The sequence below is a fragment of the Melanostigma gelatinosum genome (genome assembly GCF_949748355.1).
Source record: "Melanostigma gelatinosum genome assembly, chromosome: 8".
NCBI classification, from domain to species: Eukaryota; Metazoa; Chordata; class Actinopteri; order Perciformes; family Zoarcidae; genus Melanostigma; species Melanostigma gelatinosum.
Genome location: NC_136641.1, coordinates 13,264,852 through 13,281,757, shown reverse-complemented (window position 1 = coordinate 13,281,757; position 16,906 = coordinate 13,264,852). Strand labels below are relative to the sequence as shown.

The window sequence follows — 16,906 nt, the reverse complement described above, 5'->3', positions numbered from 1 at the left end:
CACGAGGTCCACCGTCGCTCCACCGTGAACACTGCGGCATTAGGGAGGGCAACAGGGTCTCCCTGGTAACACTGCGTATTCAGTGATACGCAAGGATTCCGGGCAGCACTCAAGAGATTAAGGAAAGGAAGTACTTCTGGACGGAGTGAAATCCCAATTTTGTTGGATTTAGAGTCCCACCAGGAATGAAAAAACTGGGACCAGAATTAACCCCATGTGCACAACGAGCTTGGGTTTTCCAAAGAAGCTCACCAATGCATCGATTCAAACCTTTGTAGAAAGTCTTTTTCTATTGTGTTCAAAAAAACTTTTGAATGGCATGTACACAAATTAACACTGTGATATTTAAACAATAAAGTTCCTCACTAACTACCGGTAACCAGTATTAGCCTGTACACCATTCCAGATATGAGTTTTTATGCAATTGTATATTTGCACATTGTTACACAAAAGTGCACAGTCTACCACAAACACAGGTATGTTTAATGTCAGCATTGTAGAAAATAATTAGAAATATCATAGATATTGAGCCTCAAAGAGGTTAGTGATTTAACTTTTGGTGAGTTTACAAGAGCTTTTGTCCAAGCTTTTCTTTAAAGAAATGTCCAAATGCTTCTAAACACAAGCAGATGCATGTCTAAACCATTTACATTACTTTAGCTAGTGTATTTTCCTCCAAGCTCAGAGCAACTGTGACTCAAGTCTCCTTTGGACCAGTGACAAAGAGCTGTCAGAATGATGGATGATGAAGCTGCTGCCTGAATTTCAAACAAGGGACCTGCCTTAACTCTCGTCCATCCTTATACAGACCCACAAACCCCCCAAAAGAGAAAAAAATATAAGCCGGGCAACCAAGAGAGAAAAGAAGTTGGGGGTGAGCCTCGAGAAGAAGAATCTTAACAAGTGTTTACTCTCTTTCTGTTGCCAAGCTGTGGAGCAATAACCTACCGTAGCGAAAGGCAGTGCCTGATCCAGGAAGAAAGGCCTCAGCCGGCGGGGTCAGGGGTCACTAACTCTGCCATTGTCTCTGACAGGGCAAGCACACTCCAGCTTTTCTCCGGCTTTCAAAGGCCTGTGATGGGGGTGGAAAGATAGGCCTGAAAACACTGGGTCAGGACCAGGGGCTTTATAATAGTCGGGGAAGAAAGATTTGGACCCCAAAGGTTAAATGAAGAGCGAAAGGGCCCTTCTGTCCAATTACCGAGGGACAAATGCTCTCTGTGACCCACCGGGGTCAGAGTTCAGCCGAGCCATTGGTAGCGGCACACTCTGGCTTTTTGTGGCTCAGATGAGATGAACCACCGTTGTGTTTACCTAAGTGACACCCTGACCAATAGTAAAAGTATAAATAATGTGGGGACTTTCGTGCTGCCACTTAGCGGAATTAATTTATAGACCAGGGCTGTGGCAGGTCAAGCTTTTTAACACTTGGAGCAATTAATGAAAAGGCTGAGTATTCATGTTGTTGTTCAGAGGCTAAATGAATAAAATCAGCAAAGGATATACAGTAAAATAATGAATAAAAAGTGTTGTTTTGGTGAGTTCTAATATATTCTGAGATGCAGTCATGGAAAATAGAAGTTGTGCAAAGTTATGCATTGATGAATGAAAGACACCGCCAACTTCCCAGAGCTTTCACTAAAGCCGGTCAGTTCTACTAATCATGTGCCCATCTCAGTCTCAGGCGGCACTTGTGGTGTTAATACCTGCTGATACAAAGGCCCAGTGGAGCGGCATGGTGAGGGTGTCCCATATCCGGAGATGGCTGGATTAGACTGTTCCTGAACCACTTCCTCCTGAGCCCATGGGCCGCCAGGGATTATGTCCGAGAATTTAATCATCTGCACTTGTTAGGTTAACAAGCAAAGTACAATCACATTACAAGTTTCAGCCAAAGTCCTTTATGTTTTTCAGGCACTTGCACAGCAGCAAACTCAGACCTAGTCCTTAACTCACAGTATTACACTTTTTGTTTCCCGTCTAATAACAATAAAATGAATTTCTTCGCCCAGTATTTTTAAAGGTGGCTTGCAAGAGACACAAATTTCAGCTGAACATGTCAATCATAATTAAGCTAGGTGTATCTTTAACAGACAAGATCAGCTACTTTGCATTAATTCTACCATTACTTTGATAAATAATTACTAAAGAACTTCCCCTTCACCGTACTCCTCCTGCAAGAAGGTGCCTGGGATAAAGAAAGCAGCCTTAAAGAGACCAAACATTCCAGCTAACTCCACCGCTGGACCCTTTAAAGATTACACAGGACATTCACTTAAAACAAAATTGAATCCCGTGTTCATACAAATCCTAGTAAACCCAGGCAGCATTGAATCACAGCCAGGTCCCCACTACAAAATCTCTCAGAAAATCCAGAGTTGAACCTGAGAACAATCCATCAAAGCCCTGAGATGCGGCCGCCTGGAACACACTGAGCGCGATGAAAGCTTTAAATCTCTTCCTCTGCCGAATCCATTTAACATGGTTCTGCCACACTCCACCAGGGGGGTGCTTTGGGCTGGATACCAGGCGTGGTACCACTGGGATAAACTATGCATGTGTGTGTGTGTGTGTATATCTTTGCTTGTGTTTTGTGTGTGTCTGAACGTAAGTCTCTGCTGTGGATGTAGAGGATTTTCCTCTCTCTTGGACTCCTCTCTGCAGGTCCTCTCCGTCCTTCATGAGCTAGCATAAGCCTGTTGGACACACATCGGAGGGGTGAAGGGGAGTCACTGGGAGCGAGCAAGGCTCCCAGGGTCTTACAGGCCTTTAGAAGGAGCAGGATGACCTTTAATCAGGGATCAGGAGCCCGGGCTGCAGCTGGAGGCCCACAGGAACCCTGATTATGCCGGAGCCCCCAGGTCACACTCCCAGCTGGCCGCAACCTTGAGCCAGGACACTGATGCAGCCTTCGGCAGGATGAAGCGCTCAGTGCAGGCATGAGGTGTACATTTATGACGGCGTCTCAAGATCTTCATCCACAGACCACGGACACAAGTTCTGATCTGCCAGAGATCTGAGTCTCATAAATTAGATCAAGAGCGATAAATCAAGTGTTCTGGCTATGATTTCATGAATAACGTTTGGGTGAACTTGCTTTCATTGTTCATCATGACTGAAGGTGGTGCCAAGACGCTTGGATGTGTTGGACTGATGAGACGTCACAATGAAGGAATGTGGTGCTCAAAGCTCCACAATTTGGGGGTCAAGATATTTTCCAGACAAATCAGCACTGAAGTCAGTTTTCTGCACTTTTCTTTTATCAAATTATATATCAACAGGTACACCAGAGATTATTACACTTTCATATCGTTGAGGGACTCACCGATGACAGAAAATCGAAGCAGCAAAGGCCCATATTTCCTTTTAGTCCCCAGCATGGGTGACGCTCCAAAGAAAATGGATCCTCCCTAAAAATGGCTCAATAGCATCTCTCACTAATCCTGCAGTTCATCTGAAATGCCCACCTCTTATATGGTTGATTTTTAAAACTCCCTCCAGAGTCACAGAGGGCATTATTAAACCTTCACAGGATACTGCTCCTCTTAACCACACACTCTAAATAAGCGTATAAGTGGACGTAGTCATTTTGATGTCACCCATTAGTTTGTGGACAACGGTTTTGAATCCACGAGTTCGGCATTTGGGCCCTCGCCATCTCGGTTTTTGGCCATCGTCATTTTGTTTTTTTTACAACCAGAAGGGACACGAGAGGGTGGAGCTTACGTTCAACCTAACGTTGAATAAGACATTTTTAGGCGACCTAAAAGGTTACAATTATCCTCCATGAACAGAAACCACACTGTGTTAAATATATGAGACAACAGATTGGTAAACATTGTGGTAGCAACCTGTCAATCACAAGTTAGCCACGCCCTAAAGCATACCCTGCTTTACTGTCTATTTTGCTCTAAATAGGACCATAATTTACAAATTGAACATCATGCTGTAATGTAGAATACTTTAAGCTGTGATTGAGACTATAAACTCGTGTTTACTGAGGTAAAATCAAGTGAGAATAAGGGTCAGAGCCGGAAGTTGCTGCGTCCTGTTTGGGGTTGCAGAACCCTGTTTAAGAAGGTTGCTGGGTTTGCTGTTAATTTAGTAACAGACCATGTTTATATGTGTGTTCACCATTGATCTTTCTTCCTGACTGGTTGGCCCCTGTTAAGAAGCATTGTTCATTTGGAGAAGATTGTGAGTTGTGAGACATGTCATTTTTTTCTCTTACAAACTTTTGCAATTTTTTACATTTTTATCTAATAGAGATAAAAAAGATTGTAAATGTTGACACCAACTTGCTCTTTCTGTGCCAAGCAGCTTTACAGGCCCTGCCCACCACACACACACACACACACACACACACACACACACACACACACACACACACACACACACACACACACACACACACACACACTTCTGCCATCTAGGGGAATGACACCCCCTCCTCTCGCCCTCTTCTTCTCATCACCCTCCCCAAGAATTAGCCCCCTACCCCCACCTCATACGCACTACCATCCCCTCTTGCCCTATTATCATATTTGATCCACAACTACCCCCCCCCTTACTTATTTCACCCTCCCACATGCACCACCAGCAAGGCATGCCCCCTTTTCTTTGGCCACTCTCAGGGAGAAGAAGAGGAGGATGAAGAGGCAGGGGCTTTCATGGGGAACAATCTGCCAGGGAGATGAAGAATGAGCGGGCACTCAATTAAGGGCTGCCCATTGAGCCTGCGGAGTGAGCCTGAATGTGGGCCCCTCCAAAGGAATGGAGTCCCATGAATAGATTGTGGGCCTTCATGAAATATTAAAGAGCGGACGGATTTCCCACAATATTTGTACACCTCCCTTTGTGGGGATTTCTCCCTCCATTGAGCCTGAAACTGTTAACACATCCGCTCTGAAGCACGGCCCGCAGACTGTGCTAAAGAGCCTCACGGTCCAAGCATCAAACGCATCCCACCCTCACCTCTCCTCTCCCTGTTGCTCTGTCTGTCTCTTTCTCTTTGTCTTTCTCTCTCTATCTCTCCCTCTGTCCCTTGCTCTCTCTGCCTTCTTGCCCGTGAGGGGATTACAGCAGTTTTAATGACCACCTGTCCTTGCTCCGGCACTGTATTGTGCCATGCCAGGCCAAGCAGCAAGCATCCGCGTGGTATTAAAGGGTCATATTGCTAACTGGTGACCCTTGTCTCCACCAACACCCAGTCAAAGCCACCCAGACAGGTAACGAGCACAATCACCACAACCCTTTGTGTGACGAAAACAAAGATGCAGAACATTGAACAAAAGTGGCTTCAGCTTGCCTAATAAACAAATAATATGATTATTATTATTGTTATGAATAGCGACTAAAGTAAAAGTTAACAAGAGTTTCCTCTCTCTCTTCAAAAGGTGACAAGAACTTGACTTTATGAATTTTCAGTAGAATAAATTGACATTGGAATTTTTGGGGTTTTGTTTTCATAGCATATCATTAAATATATTAGATTTGTTATCGAGAAACACAAATCTTGAGACATAACTATTGGGGGATGAATATTATGTACAATTTTATAATTGAAGTCTTTCAATTTGTTGGGGATAACACATTTTTCTAATTCCTGTAACTATTGCCTCTGAGAGTGGCATTTCATTGGCTCTCTCCCTCTATCTTTTTCACACACACACACACACACACACACACACACACACACACACACACACACACACACACACACACACACACACACACACACACACACACACACACACACACACACACACACACACACACTGGGATCAGGTTGAGTGGAGTTGTATCGGGTGTGAGGGCTATGTGGTTAAGTGGGTGGTTAATGCTGCCATTAGCATCAGAATAGCCACATATTCCAGCCATGAGTCAACATTAGTTAATGTCAGAATTGGGGGGTCGAGTACAGGCCAAAAATTAAAGCTGTCGCCGCAACCGGCAAGTGTACTTCGTTCACAGTTTGATTCACGGGGTTTAGATGATTTGTAAATGTGTGAAATGTACATAAAATAGCTCAGTTTACAGGTTGGTCCTGTTGCCTCTCAGGGGTTGTATGAGTGATGGTTACATGACAGTCATTTTCATTTTACGTGAATATGGACCTGTATGTATATTTGTATTTAACACAAATATTACTGATATTTTAATTAAAGTTTCACTGATAATGATTCACTGGGAAATTTTTTTGCAAATCACATACTGTACTGTATTCTTCTGCATCTGCTTGCGCCTCTTTAAGACGATAATAAAGTTATATTGAGCAAGAAATTGAAATGAAAGCTGTTATTTTTCTTATATTTTTCTTATAGCTGCACGTTGAATTTCATTCAGCTGCTTCTTTGCTGGCTAATTGCCATGGCCTACTGGGACAATAGGACAGAGCCATTGTTATTGTTGTTAGCAAAAACCTGTGCTTCAATCTATCCAGTGATATTCTGATAAGTTGAATTGTCTGCTAATAAAAAAAAGACATTTTCTATTTGGGAGGTGGTAGAAATCTCAAAAACCAACTGTAACTTCATGACCTGATCTCGCAAGAAGTACGGCTTTTTTCGGCTTGTTTTTAACAATCAGGAAGTTTAACATCGTGAGTGAAGACAGCATGTGGTTGCATGAAGCTCTACTGCCCACTCCAGCAGACCCCCGGCTGTGGAGCACATTGGAGAGCAGGCCTCTTGGTCTGGCCTCCATATGCTGGGGTCTGTGGTCCAGGCTGTCAGCGTTGCTCCAGCACATGGGTTGGGGGGTTCTGGGGTGGTAATGGGGGCAGCCCCTCCACCAGCATTGTACCAGGAGGACAAGAGCCGAGCAGCACCCAGCAGGAGAGTAGGGGGCCTTTTCTAAAGAGCGATCAACTGGAGCTCCTTTTCTCACACCCCGCTCACTTTACCCTGCTCTGTATCTCCTCCTCTCCCTCCCTCTTTCCTCTACACGCCCCCTCCTTTACATGGCAGACTGATACACTGACTGAAATGTGATTTTCTTGTGTCTCTCTTATGAAATTGCATTCTCCCCCTTGTTGTCCCGTCCCACCCACTCATCCCACTAAACTATTCTCCACTGGAATTAAGTCGAGCCACGCCGCTTTGTTTTTCAATCATCTTGTCCACATCAAAGTCACTCATGAGAGGACGGTAAAAAGGAGGAAGGGGCCAAGGACGAGACAAATCTCTTTGGCTTTTCCCTCGCACAATGCTTCTCATTTGAATTTCCCCATATATTGCTGATCACCATTCTGAATGGTGCCCCTGATGAAGTGTTGTTTTTGTGGTTCCTCACATCAATTCCAAAGACCCTGGGGATACATTTTCCTCTTTTTGTCTTTGACTTCAAAGTTATCTGGAACGGGACGTGTCGGAATGACAAAACTGAGGGGTCACAAGGTCCAGCGCTGGATGTTGTTGACCAACCTTCTCACCAAGTCAGGCAACATTTAAGCTATGGAGTCACCATGCCGCTTTACAAAACATTTTTCATGCATTTACATTTTTTTAGGGCTGCGATCATGTAATGGGCAAAAAATTCTTCCAGTTTTTGCCTGAGTTAAAAGAAGGCCCCGTTGTTTTGATGGTCTTTAAATTCATGGGTTACACCCCATAATGCATCAACGTGTAAAGGATTATCCAGCCTACTTAGTCCTTGTTTGTGATGTCTGTGGTCATGGTATGGGGTTGAGAAGGCATAAGCCTGTGGATTTTATGCATAACCATAGATTGAAAAACAGGAAAATCTGCCTGATGTATAGAATCAGTTGTGCACTATTCACTGGTAGGATACAACAAGATGAACCAAAACTACAATAATAGTAATAACAAAATGCATTATGACGACCATTGTTTTTACGGTTTCTAAATGTTTTAATTTGCTGTTTAGGATTTTTTTTTGGGAGATATTGTGCAATGTGGTTGAGAACAAGCTTCAACATCAACAGGTTTTTACAAAAAATGAGTAGATTCACACGTTCCTTCTGCAGCCTTGAAGAGTGTCAGTCTGCTGCCCTCTGCTGCCAGAATATATAAATACAACAGAAGTAGAACGTCAACACTTAACTATTTAAATTATTCTCTTTTTTTATTCCAAAGAGTTAATATATCTTTACATGTGATATTGCAGTAATACATGACAGTATTTTTGACGTCAACATGTATAATAGATGTACCGGTAATATAATATGTCTCATCTATCCCCATCGTACTACACTAGTACACATTATGGCGTCTAGTGTACTAAACGTCATAAGCACACAATGCCACTCTGATTACAGACAGTATGACACTAACAGTTTAAGGTGCTGGTCGTGAGTACTGACTTTGTACACGCCTTATAATATTGACTTGTTTCGGACTTGTATAGTTATTAGGTTTAATTCTATGTTTAGCTATTATATTATTTTATCACAGTTCATATTTATTTATTTTTCAACTTTTTCTCTATTAATCCGTACATACTTCTCTGTCTTTGTGCTGCTGCAACCCCCAAATTTCTCCTCTGCGGATCATTAAAGGCTTATCTTGACTTTATCCTCATCTTACTGCTATAAACTTTAAATGTCTTTTTTATGATGATTTATTGTATTTCATGATCGTTGTTTCATGTATCACTCATCAAACGTAGCAACATCGTGATGGAGCTTGAGGGGTGTTAGAATTGTTGCCTTCCTCAACTGAACGATAATTGTGTTTTCCATTCACCTCCAGAAGATGGCAGAAGAGAAAACCAAGGCAACATTTACTGAGTGCATACTGCAGTGCATTTTCTAAAGCACAGAAGGTGAAAAGTGTGCATATCAAACCGCAGTTAGGTACAGAAAGGACTGTCGGCCACATTTCTCCTTTTGAGAAAAATATAAATTGCAAAAGATAGATATAAATATAAATGGTGTATCATGTCCTGCATGGGTCACATATCTTTCTTTAGTTTACTTTTGGGGGGATTGCAGGTTTTACTTTGTATCATGTGATCTCCTAATTGTAGGCACATTTCATGTTTTACTGTTTAACTTGCCTGTGCTCACATGAGTATTTGCCTGACAAAGACTTTGTCAATTCAAATCTTGGAAACTTGACAACCTCTTATTTTCCTTTAAATACTAGAGGTTTTACCTACCGGGGAATTAGACCAGGATCAATCATATCCAAACTATTATATCCGAACAAAATGTGTGTGTTTTTAACACTGAAATATGAAATGTGAGAACATAGTGCATCGTGGTTATTCAGGCAAGGTTGGTATTTGGCAGTGTCTTTATCAGATACATGTGATCTGAACTCAGCCCCATAACTCAGCATGCTAACTGGGAGAGGCTGCGGTGACTTATCAAATAATTTGTCAGTGAGATGTCACAAGCCGCACTGCTATCTGTCATCAGTACTACCAGTTCTGTGGAAAGAGGCAGGAGCATACTTTAGAGAAACTTTGCATATTACACGTGTGGCAACAGGTTGATCTGGAGGAAACAAGTGAAACTGGTGGATCATCAGTTTGATTCGGTACAGTAATAAGTCTCTTTCGATGAGAACATCAGCTATTGTAAGATACCTTTTCAGAGAAAATCAGTTTGAAGTCATTCATAAATAAATGACTACATTTGAGCATGTAAACAACAAAGATCTGACAAAGTGGCCCACACTAACGTGTATCATCTTCTATGAGTTTGGAGTCTCTGTTTGTGTGATAAACTAAATTTAGGAAGCCTGTGCAAACCATAGAGAGGAGGAAGTTGGAGTTAGGAGTGTTTTACTGTGTGCTGCAGGGCCGGATTGGCACGTCACTGGCTGACAGGCAGTCATGTAGAACCCTGCAAAGGGAAGCATTGTGTGAGGAGGCATGTGTCAATGGTATCACGAACTGAACAAGCAATCGAGCATCTCATCACCTGAGAGAGAGCCGCACCTAGCATGGGAATTCAGCTAACAAGCAGAGTCAGAGGAGTGAAAGAAACGATCACATTTATCACATGTATGTCCATAAATGCATCCACTTTCTCAGCTAAAACTCAGCCCTTCTTGTTTTGACTCTGACGTTGACTTTTATTTTGTATCTGTCTGATGCCCGTCACATTAGATCAGGTGTGTTGTTTGTTCTGTCATGAACAGAGGGAAGTCTAGTCTCCTGTAATCCATGGATTAGGGAGGTTTGGGAGTGGTGCCTAAAATGACGACTGTAAGTCAAGGAGTCGACTGAGGTCTGCCACATGCACTTGTGTTTAGACAGGAGCCACAACACATACTGGCATTTCCTTTTATCACTGATCGCAGCTTTACAGGTGCCCTGGTGTGTGTGATTTCATACCTACGCCCCACTGCAGTCAAACTGCATTTTTTCTGCTTGTTCATTTTGTTCAGTGATCAGTTCCTGATTTATTAATGAATTAATTAATTCAATGTTTAAAGTTTGTCAGCTTGTAAAATATATAATAAAGTAAAATCCATTATTGAAACTGATTGTTCTGTAGTTCTGTAGCATGTTACAGCAATGCCATAGTAATGTATCGCTATTTCAATTTCTTTTTTAACATGACAGTTATTGATGAGATTTAACTCATAACCCCGTTTGATTTACTCACGATCAATTATAGTATATCTTCACAATGAAATCCATAATCAATGATTGCCAACTTTGCAGAGTATCAGTTATTTTTATTTGTGTTCTTTGTCTTTCTTGAGAGGATGAATAAGCCAGCAGACATTTTGACACTTCACAGTAGGAAAAGCACAGGTGTATATCAAAAGGCCTCAGTATTGTGCTCGCCGGCTCGCTGACTAACTGTCATGGCTCACTGGGACACCAGAATGCAAGGGAGCCACCGTCAATGTTATCAGTAACACCTATGCACTTCCTACTACAAGTCAAAATGTCGGCTGTGAAAAAGGATTACTGTGAAATAATTAGCCAAAAGCAAACTATCTCTCTCAAGAGATGGCATCGCTTTGTTGTAATGACCCAAAATTGATTTGTAATAGAGTGGCATGACTCATCAACAGGATAAGGAGTGTAATCTGTGTGATTCTTGAAAGACCAGAGGAGCAAACATTTTAAAGGCCGGAGCTGAGAAAATGTCTGCAGCTGGACATCACTCAGCACCTAAAGAGCAAGGTATCCTGTTGCCTCAACAGCACACACAACCTTCAACTTGTCTTCCCTTGACAGCATGCAGGAAGAAGAAGAGGAGCAGAGGTGTTGTTGAGCCACCTGTTCTGTTAAGAGGAGTTCTGGACTAGTGCAACTGTGTAGACACCATCTGTGCATAAAAGGTATTTGTGGTATGATTGCAGGAAACTTCCTGATTGTTGCAGGTCCAGAGTCAATGTTTGTTTCTTTTCTTTTAAGTGCGCATCCTGACTGCTGGTAACTGAAGCAATACTTGATTGTAAAAATACACCATTACAAGCAAAAGCATGGAGAATATTCTTACTTTTTGCATGTATAAACAACAAATACCTCTCGACAAATATACTCTAGTACCTCTAGAATAAATCCTCCAAATCACTATCAACCTCCTGATGTTGGAAGAACAGATCAAGGGCCAGTTGCTCACTAAATCTTGCTGCCTTGATGTCAGTCACTGAAAGGGCAGCTCAGGTACCTTTATAATGTTATGACCCCCCCACCACCACCCTCCCAACTCAAATTTATTAAAATTTGTTACTTAGATTATGTTATTACATTGCAGGTGCAGGTGCTTGCAGGTGTTGTGTATGTTACAAGGCACCCTCTGACCTGTGGATGACCTCTGTTCCCTTTGTGCACCATGATCACTCCTGTGCTGTATTACTATTTCACCGTTTCGCGGCTCCCCCATGCCACTTCAAAGACGTGTCTGTCTCTGCGGGAACCTGGGCAAAAGTCGTTGGAACACAGACAGTTCTCGTGACAGTGTCGAGGTCCCCCTTGAACTCTGTCACCACTGTCCCATAACAAATACATACAGACATGGCCTGAATAGTTTCAAGATTCCCTAAAACCACCATTTTCCTTGATTGACCCACACTGGTAGATCTAAAATCCATCTCAAGATCTCAAATTTGACCCGAAACAGCCTCAGTGCTACACAAATGTGTAGCACCTGCACAAAAGTATAACATTTTAAAATATTTGCATTTTTGTGTATTTTGGGTCACTTTAGGAAAAGTCATCAAATTTCAGGCTAAAAGAATGACGTTTAGGGTATTTTTACTGCTGTCAAATGTCAAAACGGGTCAAATTTGTAAGGGTACACAACATTTCTAAACATACTGTCAGACATAGAGAGAGAAGTAGAATATTCTAATATTTAACTAATCGTGTTCATAAAACATACTCAAGTAAATGTACTTTGTTACTTTTTCTGCCAGGAAACAGAGGGAAATGTGCTTTTTTCTAGTTCTGACCAAAAAAGAAACTTATCCCACATAAATACATTGTCATAAATAAATGTGTTACTGTGTACAATTCAATTTATAATTGTATTATTCCAGTAGTAACAATCCACATTTCATTGTGTAATGATCAGGATAAAGTAACACATTTCATATTCATTTAATAGAGGTTACTTATTTTTTTATAGTAACATTATTTGTGTTCAAATAATGATTTCAATGTTATTGGGTTTCAGGATATTATCGAGAACTCCTTGAAATCTACTCAGTGATGTCAAACATGATCTTTAAACATATATTCATTGAATATATGATTGTTGTGTTTGTTTGTCAGACACAAGTACATCATGGACATCTTCAAGTAATATTTTACTGATATTTTGGGTTTCCAGCCTTCCAATTAATAGCAGCAGTGTGGCATGTTTGATAGCTCTCCATTAAAGAGAAATAGAGACAAACTTGTCCTTAAAAATCTATTAGTCTGTTGATTTTAGAGATGTTCTTGAGAGCCTTAATAATTGATGTAATACAGCAAGAATTATGCATATTCATAAAACTGTTGCACAGTATTGAAAATAAATAAGAAATATCTTTCAATTCTTGACGCTTTAAATGGAAGTATGTTTTGAACAGATTGCATCAATTATATTTTATCATAAACTTAAGTTCATCACTCTAAATGTAAATGCTGTCTATAAAATATATACTTGAATTGGATTTTTGAGGAGTGCAACTCTTCTTCCGTCTAAACCTGGCGTTCATGATCTTTGTTTTTGGCAGTTTGCTGCATTCTTCTTTCGTCTCAGATAGCTTAAACTACACAGATTGTGTTTAGCCTGGCGCCTCGCTTCGCTCATATGACATCAGGAGGTAAATCTAGCTTTCTCTGTGAGAAATTGGACAGAAGGCTGTCCAGTTTCCGTTCATCATTTTCATTCGTAAAAAACAGAGCAGGGGAGGAGATGAGACATACGAGTATATCGGAACTCATTCCTGAACCACTGTGTCAGCAAAATTTGCTACAGAGTCAGGAAAAGTAGCTCATTGACTCTCTCTGGCCATGAAGTCGATACATTTAATAAAAGAAAGATCCTGAACATGGACAACAACATCCTGTGATTGACTGTACCATTTTCATAATTTCTACCTGGACTACATGCATGAGACAAGCTTTTCATTAACAGTACAGGGTGGCCTGAAACTTCCCTTGCATAGCATTCTTATATTGACTGATAGTGATTATTTAATTAACATTCTTTTATTACTGCACCATTAAAGATAACTAAACATCCAGACGTATTGTGTACAATTGTATATGAATTTCTTTATCATTTCAGCATGATATTTTTGATGTCATTGGAAAACATGGGATGATAGAGTTTTCTTTTCTTAGGGTCTGAGTGATGATTCTCCATAAAAAAGTAATTAAAAACTATTGAGGGCCGGGTTTGACAAAGTCATGGTCCCCTTAATTCTGTATTGTATAAACTTTATTCAAAAAACAATCAAGACCTTATCTTTTGATTCATTGCCAAAACTTGTATTGTTTAAGAAATGTATTCAGCGTAGCTCCAAATAATACCCTTACAGTGGTAACAATGGCCAACCCAAAATTCCCTCTGATCCTTGCCAAAGACGTATAGCTGCCTTTCCACTTGTTGCTGACTCTTTGAGATCGGTGTTTCCCAATCAGTTCAGTCAGACAGAGTGTCTGGCGAGAGCAGGTGATCATTATCTACCATCCTCAGCGGACAGACAGGCCTGCTGTTCATGCCTCACTGTATGTGGGTGGTATGCTGCACTGATACCTGCAAGTCTCACTACTTCTCTGTAACATATTCATCTGAAAATACCAAACTATCACATGCCTCTGAGTTGATCTAATGTGTGAAGCTGTGTGCAGTGGTCGAAAGCAGCTAAATACATTTACTTGAGTGTACAAATTAGAGGTGCTTGTACTTTGCTTTAGTATTTTCATTTTCTGCTACTGTATTACAATTAAGAGCCAAATATTGCACTTTTTACTCCAATATTGATCATTTTAGTTACTTTGTGGATTGGAGTTTATCACAAAAAATTTAATCAAAAAAAGAATTAGGATTTATTATAGGCTATATAAGGCGTTATAAATTAACAAGCTACAGTAGTATACAAACTAATTCAAATTAGTGTCAGTCTTTATGCAAATATCATACCAGTTTTGAATATATTTGTCTTCTGTCCAAATCAGTCTAACTGTGACTTCGTAGTTCTTTTCGTGTTTTATCATCCCATGGTTATTATTGTCTTTTGTATATTTTTCTTATTGTGAATGTTATTGATATATTTTATCCTTAACTTTTATTTTATTTTAACTGTAAACAGGAATATGTTGATAGCATATTACTGACACTGAAAACCGAATAAATACATTTGGGAGGGATCGAAAAGTTCGTCAAAAAAAGTTCAAGGCTTGTTTTTTTTAAATATATATATTTTTTCGCTAAAATATATGTTATTTGTGATAATCCTTGTTTTGTCGGTAGCAAATCAAATTTGTGAAGTGAAATAATACCTGAAGTGCATTAACCTGAACTGTAAACTGAATTTAAATAAAGACGTGAATAAATGTGTCAATTTGTTTTACATTGTTCAAAAGACTGCAGTGCGTTGCGCCCATCTCCATCTGTTGAGAATGACTTTCCCACGCTGAACACCAAACTCAACGAAACTCAACTTCGTCTTTGATCGCCTCGCTCCAAAGTGATTGATGTTTGATTATCGGTGTTGAAGATCGATTATTGTTACAACACAGTCCTGTGACCCCTGTTTCAACCTAAACAGACTGCACACATAGTCGCATACAGTGGCTTAAACAGCGTGAGAAACCCGGCGAGATGAAAGATGGCGATAACTGCTGTGGGAGGAGTGTGTGCACCTGCGGACACAATCGTATAGCGCTGCCTGGCTTTGCTCTGCAGATTGCAGCGTTTTTGCCCTCGCAGGACGCACAAACGGACACCTGAGCCCATGGATGCAGAGCAGGAATCCCCCGCCGAGCAGGGAGTGCAGCTCCTGGACATCAGCTCCAACTCGCCCCTGTCTGAACCCAAAGGTGAGGAGGAGGAGGCCGGGCAGCAGGGGAAGCCGCCGTACTCTTACGTGGCTCTCATTGCCATGGCCATCAAGGACAGCCACGACAAGAGACAGACGCTCAGTGGAATATATGACTACATCATCTTCAAGTTCCCCTACTACGAGAAGAACAAAAAAGGGTGGCAAAATAGCATAAGACACAATTTGTCTCTCAATGAGTGCTTCGTCAAGATTCCCCGAGACTACGGAAGGGACAGGAAAGGCAACTATTGGATGCTGGACCCCGCATTTGAGGATATGTTCGACAAGGGGAACTACCGGCGGCGGAGGAGGGTGAGGAGACCCTACAGACCCCCGAGCGTGCCTTATCTGACCGGGAACTCCGTGGACTATCCTGAGCCGCTCTACCTGCAGCCTTACGTGAGCAGCTCCTGGAGCCTGCCCCAGCAGTCCGCATACCCGACACCTCAGGTCATGTCCCCGAGCGGCCCGGTGAGCTCGTACTGCTCGCCCTCACACTTCCATCACTCTCCCTACGGCGCCTACCACCGCCACCCGCCCGTGCTGGTGCCGCACAATGGGTGTCCCTACGGCGCAGTGACCCAGTCGGTGAGCCCCGGCGGAGGCACCGTTTCGATGGCATGTAACTACCAGCAGCTCACCACCTATGCAAGACAAGCGGAGGCGCCGCGAGCGTACTCCTATGATCAGTAGAGTTTTGATTTATTGACTGTTGACAGCCGGTTAGTTCACTGCCTCAAGGTTCATCTGTTTAACGTGGGCTGTCACTCGTTTGGCAGACAACATTGATTTGTTATTAAGGTACAGAAATGTGTGACGTTAACTGTGATCAATTGTTGGATAAATGCCAAGGAATTTCTGTCAGTGACGTCAACGTTACGCATCGCATTTTGTTTTAGAAATATCACTGATCAAGTTTCAGGAAGACAGTTGATTTGAGTCTGAGGCTTAGTTTATGCCTCTTTTGTTGAAGAATTATTTGGAACCAAATAAACGTTTTTGTTTTATTTCGTTTTTACCTATTGCTGTTTTTTTTTTTTTTACATTTTTTAAATGTTCTTACTTTTGAATACATTTGTAATTATGTTATTTATTTTATTTCTCTGGTTTTGTGCAATTATCCGTACTGCTATGCAACTATTGGGGACATCAAAGCACTGATGAGTTATGGTCACTTGATGTAGAATACATCATGTTTGTTAAAATAAAATGTTATTTTTGCATAAACTACTCGTATTGATTGACTTACTCCTTTACTGTATGCGGCTATTCATCTATTCATTCATTGTAACGCCAGTAGGCTAATATACAAAAGTCATTGTTCAGCTTTCAAAGTTTTAGCGGTTAACTGATGCAAAGGACTGTCACGTTTATCTCTCAAGATATAAGCTTTGTTGAAATTATTTAAATAACTGTCCTCAAAAACGGTATCTAGCCAT

At 41.3% G+C, this 16,906-nt stretch overlaps 1 protein-coding gene across 1 annotated transcript; it reads left to right on the top strand.

The window, feature by feature from the left end:
- Positions 1-15,380: 15,380 nt before the first annotated feature.
- foxl2l (forkhead box L2-like) lies at positions 15,381-16,160 on the top strand (the record flags this gene model as incomplete). The annotated part of the gene is made up of 1 exon (XM_079273111.1): positions 15,381-16,160. One exon carries the CDS (start codon positions 15,381-15,383, stop codon positions 16,158-16,160), a length of 780 nt encoding a protein of 259 aa, XP_079129237.1.
- Between the last annotated feature and the right edge of the window lie 746 nt (positions 16,161-16,906).